Genomic DNA, 6,840 nt, shown 5'->3' with positions numbered 1-6,840 from the left:
TTGACTGAAGGTTATGTTGGCTCTCTGCATGAAAACAGACATGGTAGTTCTGTGCAGATACGGAGGCGGAAGGCTTCGGGGGATCCTTACTGGGCGTACTCGGGTGAGTTGACTTCTTCAGAGGACTGAAACATGAAATATCCCAATCAAATTGTTTACTTGCTTTTTGTTACTACTATGTTCAGAAATAGTTTAAATTAGTTTTACAGTGTATTTTCTTCTGCTGACTTCCTTGCAAACTCCCTCTACCCACATGCTCTCCTTTCTTGCATTGCTGCCATTTACCTGCAGGATTTGCCTTAGTACTCTGCTCCTTCTCTGACTTCCTTTAATTTCTTAACACACCCTTAAAAAGGCATAGTTCCACAAACTTTTCTTCACTCTCCTTGTTCAATCAGTACATTTCTGAGCTCACCAGCCTTCTAAAAAGACTTTAAGCATCCGTATATACATACAGATGGAAAAAAAACCAAGAAATTTTACAATTATGTCTTTGTGTGCATCTGTTTTTGTGGTAGTGTATAATGACGACAATGAGACCTGTCAGTGAGCATCACACCAGGATGTGTGATGCTGAGAAGGTAGGATATTGGGAGGGTATTTTATTGTTTGTCCCTCTGCTCTTCTAAGTCGTATGGAAAACCTGATATGTCTGCACAATTTTGAAATGTCAGAAATCAAAATATACTTTAGAATGATGTCTTTGATGTACGGTTTGACAGTTGGTTCAGGTCTACAAAAGTCCAGGTCTGTGTTTGAAAGTTGTTTAAAACAAAAAAACAAACAAACAGCAACTTGAAATCATGTTAATAGCTATGTTGACTTTATGGAAAAATGTCTAATATCTAGAAAGTTTTTATGAAGGAACTTGTGAGTGCTTTTTTGGAAGATCTGAAATGTATTTCAAACATTTTGTGTTTGTCCAAGAGGAATGTTATGCGGGCCTAGTTTTAGCTGAAGGAAAAATATTACTTTATAAGTAATAGAATTTTTTTTTTTCTTTCTAAGAATATTTTCTTTCTAAGAAATATGAATACTGATACCAGATAAACAGGCAAATGTTAATTTTTGACTGCCAACTCCTGCCTTTTATACAGACCATAAATTTCATTGGAAATGAATGATTATAGGTAAGCTTAGAGGTTTTTTCAGTTAATACACAAAATACCAGATGTCACAAGTTTTCTCTATTAGGTCTCAAAATACAGGCGATCTCATTTGCAAATGAGGTCACACAAGCAAAATAAATCTAAACATTTTACTAATGTAGGACAAATCACCACTTTTTGTTAAATTTTGAGATTATCAGATGGACAAGTATTGCCACGAAATATACTTCCATATTGCAGCTTAAAATAACTTTTTTAGATTTTAAGCCTTCAAACCCATAAAGAGTAGAAATAAGCAAATAGAGGAAAAATGTGTGTGTTGGAATGAATGGCCTATACCTGTCTGCTGTCTTGTGTAAAATATTACAAGTGAGGTGCTACTTGGCAGGTTTATTTTGTTTTTGTTACTGAAAAATGTATTTGGAATATTCATTGCAGGTAGTTAAATGAAAATGTTTTAAAAAAGGTAAAACAGTAGTGGAATTATTGAGAATGCGTCAAAACTCTTTGCTTGAGTTACTGAACTCTTTTTTTAAAAAAACAAAACAAAACAAAAAAACCCCAAAAAACAGTTCTGGTTTAAAAAAAAGAAAGGGGAGGAGCCCCAAAACAAACACCACCACCACCACCCTCGAACCAAGCAAAGCAACAAAAATCCACAAACCCACCACACACCAGTTCATGTATAGGAAGTTTTTCTAATTCTATTTTTGTGATGGTATTGTTCTTTCTTTATGAGTAATATCACTTGTTCACCCTTCCAAAAAAGCTTTTACCACCCCCAAATCCTTTTAGATTTATGTCAAAATAAAATGCATAGTCCTGATGTGTAATTATACCTTACCTTTTGGGGTTTTGCATCCTTTTGTCTATTGATAAATCTCCCGCTTCTAGGAGGAAAATAGCCAATCTGTTTTTCGGAGAACAGATAGTGACTTCTCAGCTGTCAATCACATGCCACTCTACCTGATTAGCGCTATCTAATTAGAACCTTTTTGTCACTATTGCTGATAAAAGAAGTAAATTAGGAGATGGAAAAGGTGGGAATGATATATTTACCAGCACTTGTCAAGAAACCAGAAGAGGATATAATATCGTTTTCTCAGGATGCTTTGTCAGATTACTGTTTGAACAGAGTGACTTGAAATGCCATTCCAGGGAGAATGTGGTTTAGGACCCAGTATTCCAGGTGGGTCTTCACCAAAGGTTTTGTGACATGAAATACAGGTGTGAGCACACAGCCTAGGTACTGCGTGTTCTGGCTGTATGGGTTGTGCGTATACTGCACGCGAGCAAGCCCATCCTGGAATGGATGGAGATCTAGTGTCCTCCTGAGCCACGTCATGGTTTCTGCCTGCAAGGAGGAGCAGGTCTGCCCTGCTGTGCCCCACGTTGAGTGCCTGAAGACCTGCATGAGGGCAGGAGGGGCAGGGCCATCTGCAAAGTGTGAATGCCAAGATGCAGGCAGTGATTTGGGTTGTGTCTGAGAGGGAAAATGTGAAGGCAAGTGGAGCCTCGGGAAAGGCATGGTTATTTCTAAAGGCATTTTCCTGGGTTGACACTATGTCTTGCAGGAGTCTCAGTATTGCCAGCATGTGCCAGAGAAAGGGAGGAAATTAAGATGAGCAATTAAGTGGCGAAAGGAGCCCATGCTCTGTTAGAAATTGGATGTTTCTACAGGCTGCTGCTTTGTCATGGCTTTTTGTACGTGGGAGTCTCTTTCTCTTTCCTCCCCTTGCTTGGTTCCGTCCAGCTCCGTGTGGGATTTTTAGCCAGTTCAGCCTTTCTTGTCTGATGTCTTTTGTCCGTATTTGCTCACTGAGGGGGCCAGAGGTAATGAAAATACCTAGCTGCTGTGTTTATGTTGAAGATGGGAATAAATGGTGGGTGGCAGAGCCCAGATGCCAGACAGGTGTTTGTTTCTAGCCGAGCACAGTGAGGAGGATCATCATGTTATCTGTTTCTTTCTCCTTGCTTTTCCATTTCCCAGAATATTTCCCAGGAACCCTGAGCAGGGCTTGGCGAAGCAGTGTTATGCGCTAACAACGTTTGTCCTGCGGGAGGGGTTTTCGATATGACTGGGAAGTTTACATCAAATGAGCCTATAGAGAGTGGAAACTATGCTCTGCAGTAAGCAATTGGTCTGTGGCAATGGTTTCCAAGCTCTTTCACAGACATTATCTGGTAGGCTGCTTCCCTTCCCTATCCTCAAATGGTTAGGCCAGCTCCCCTCCAGTTAGTTGTACATCATCTGCTGGCCCAGTCCCAGCAACTGTGGGAAGGGAAGAAAGTTATGCTAGACTGTGTGCTGGTGAATCTGAAGTTTCTTCTAAGGGAATTTGCCACCTGGAGTAAATAATACCAGGACAGCTTCTCCCAGCCATCAGTGGACAGCCATCTGTTGAACCCCAACATTGACCAGTATGCCTATGTCTCTGCTGGGCCTACATTCCGCTGAACTATGGCTTTATAATCAATCTCAATCTCTCAATCTCAGTTGAGCTGTGCTAATTTATAGCAGCAGAGGCTTCTCTTAAGTTAATGGCTGTGCCTGCCTGCTTGCAGATCTTTTGTATTTTTGGGCTTAAAGTGTTCTGTCATAAGTCCTGCGGTGGGGGTGGAGAGGTCTGAAGGCAGCCAGGCAGTTGTGGTTTTCCTGCCTGGGGGTAGAAAAAGGGCACAGACATACTGCAGAGAGTTCTCAAGTCTTTATCTTCCACAGGATATATCTGTCCTATACTGCGCTTTTAGACTAATTTCTCTGTAGCCTGTAGGAAACCCTTCTGCTGCTCCATGCTCTTGTGGATGGTGAGTGGTCCAGGAGCTGGTTTAAACTCTGGAGATGAGGAATTTTCCTGGTTTCATGAGCTGTCGATGGCATTACCACGTACAGCCTGGTAATATTGCTCCTCTCGGGCCCATGAGTTTAGAGAGGATAACCTTCAGATATTAGTCAGGAGTCAGACAACCCTGGGGTCTGTAACATCTGTATAAGGCACCTACATATCTAAATGTCCCTGTGACGGGACCCTGTGAGCTTTGGAGTGCTGTGCTCGTGCTGCGCATGCCCTGGAGAAAGCCGCTGAGCCTGCACCACAGAGCTCTCGCTTCACTGTCCAGTTGTGAAGGAAAGGATTTTTAAGCCTTAAAAATAAGCCTGTTGTCTACAGACACAATTCTGACTATAACATTTATTCCAGTTCAGAAATAAAACTCGCAAAAATAAAGACTAGATAATGAAATGAAGAAGGCCCATTTTAAATGGGTTCTGTCAAAAAGACAGAAGGAAACACAATCAGCCTTTCAGAAGAAACTTCATTAACTCTACGCTAGCAGCTCTTTAAACCAAATTCAGAAGTGAGCAAACACTCAGAACAGAAGACTAACTTGTCTTTAAATAGGAACTGCAAGACTGAAGAGAAACTGAGATCTCCTAGATGTTCGGTTTAGGATTTTTCAGGAAGCTCAAACTACATTTCTAGGGGGATTTCTGCACGCCTGTGTATTCGTGTATGTTTTGGCAAAGTATTTATTTCATAATCATGTCTTACGGTTTGCAAAAGACTTCCTAAATTGTGACTGGCCACGGTACTTGCAGTGTAACAGCAATGTGGAATAGGCGCAGCACAGTCAAAGCAAGAAGTAGGTGTGGATCCTGAATGTGCTTCAGTGCAGTCTTGTCTTTTCACAGTAATATTTTCTGTTAGACTAACTGCTGAATGGACAAGTTTGAAATTATTCATAGCCCATCCTTATAATTGCCACAGAACTCAGTATGTTTCTAGTGCCCGTAATAGTGACAGAGTAATTCAAGTGCTTTGTCATCAGTGTGGAAACATTTTTGTAAATAAATAAACTATTTTTTAAAAAATACAAAACAAAACTTGAAAAGAAACCCTACAGAAATATGCAGTTGAAATGTCTACCAGATCCAGGGCTTTCTGACTGACCCTCCCTTGTGTAATGTATGCTACTTCACAGAGCATAATATTCCAGACATTTAAAGATGCCTCTCAATGTCAAGTGTTGCATTTGTCAGTGCTGAGAACACTTTGCTGGTGACCTCAGCAGACCCTATTTTGCTTTGCAGTAGCCCCGAAAATGGGTAGTGAGAGGGTCAGGACTTTAGGAGGAGATTACTGTATGAGACGCTGACGCAGATGCTTGTATCGTAAGTGACAGTAGCTCTGAAGGGCCTATACATATGTTATTCTGAAAAACTGTTATCTAAAATTAATGTGCTAATCATTGCATGAGATTGTGGAAAACCCCAAGTGGCTATGGGGAAATACTGCTCCTGGCTCTGTTACTCAGTTTGGGGAAACTCCTCTTGGAGTCTTCAGATATAAGATGTGATGTCTAATTATTCCCAGCATTGACATGTGTGATCAGTGAGTATGGAATGGGAGGCTGCACTGTCCTGGGGCAGGGTGTTGTAGGCGATGGTACTATTGTCACTGGAGTTTCCCAGTTGAGCTGTGGTGCTGGCACTGGTGGGGCTGGTGTACCCTGCTCTCTTGCTGGCTGTTCTGCTGATCAGCCTCATTCAAGGAACACTCTCTTTTAAGTAATCAAAATCATCTGGGCTTCTCGCAGAACAAAAACCAGACACTAGCCAAGGATGTATATGTGTTATTTTCACTTGTTTATTTAACTATGGCTCTGTAAGAGAACCCTATGTAGAAGATACATACAGTTGTTTTTTCTCTTTAATCTTATGGTGTATTCAAGGCATCTCTTTCCTCTTTGTACCTTTGATCTTTCATTTTCTGTGTGAAATTATTAGCACTACTTATGATGCTTCTGTTCTTTATGTGTGTCCTTACTGATGTTTTTTCTGTCTAAAGTGTTGGATCCTTTCTCTCCAAGGTTCTGCACAACCACCATGAACATTAGTAGAAGCTAACAGAAGAAAAATAGGCTTCACAAGAGCAGGGCTGACCCTGTGAGTGGGGAAAAGTGTCCATTAAGAACAGGAACTGTGGCCACGTTTTCATGCTAGTGGACACTATCAGTGTGTGAATGCTTTGTCCTACAACACTTAAGCAGTTATCTGTCCTTTAAGATGCTATTATTTAAAATATAACTGGTGGTGAATATAAGAATTGAGTGTTCTTCTCAAAAGCAATTGCTGGTATTAAAACAGGAAAGATCAGTAAAGGTTATTTCCTGAAAGAATAGCAAATGGTGTTAACTGTGATGAAATGTAACTTGGTGATGTCCTTTGTAAATGTGTGAATTTCTCTCTCTTTGCTTAGATTGTTCTCATTAAATAAGCTGCTAATGTGAATTGGACAGGAAATAATCAGCACATAGTAAGGAAAGCATCAAGACTTATTGAACTGAGAGGTAACTAATGGCCTATTTGCTCTGGCCAATATTTCACTCTTTCTGTCCCTCAGAATAATAAATCTTGGTATTGACCAAAACTCTGGCATACTGTGTGCACGATTATTGTTCCACTGTAAGAGTACTCATCTCTGTTAAATGCAGGATGGTCAAAATGAGCAGGTTCTGCCTCTCTCCCTTTCTCACTCTTTCAAGCTGGCTTTCTAAAGATGAACTAAGCTGAGAGAACTTAATGGGAAAAATATTCCCATTAATATCTGATCTGATCAGTAAACTGAGCTTTGAATATTTTATCTGCATTCATCAGAGAGCCATGGCAGTCTTCACTGAACCCTGCTGAAACCAGCTGCGATGCATTCGTTTCCATGTGCAGTCTTATTAG

The 6,840-nt window shown here is 40.6% G+C and overlaps 1 protein-coding gene across 1 annotated transcript in view; it reads left to right on the top strand.

The window, feature by feature from the left end:
* The window catches only part of PTPRG (protein tyrosine phosphatase, receptor type, G), a gene marked incomplete at its 5' end in the record, with an annotated part of 318,517 nt that continues 311,677 nt past the window's right edge, over window positions 1-6,840 (top strand). The window contains 1 exon segment of the mRNA XM_009883627.1: window positions 1-103. Within this exon segment, the coding sequence (XP_009881929.1) occupies window positions 1-103 (103 nt within the window).

Source organism: Charadrius vociferus, unplaced genomic scaffold (assembly GCF_000708025.1).
Source record: "Charadrius vociferus isolate BGI_N301 unplaced genomic scaffold, ASM70802v2 scaffold324, whole genome shotgun sequence".
Classification (NCBI taxonomy): domain Eukaryota; kingdom Metazoa; phylum Chordata; class Aves; order Charadriiformes; family Charadriidae; genus Charadrius; species Charadrius vociferus.
This window is presented reverse-complemented; position numbering and strand designations above follow the sequence as displayed.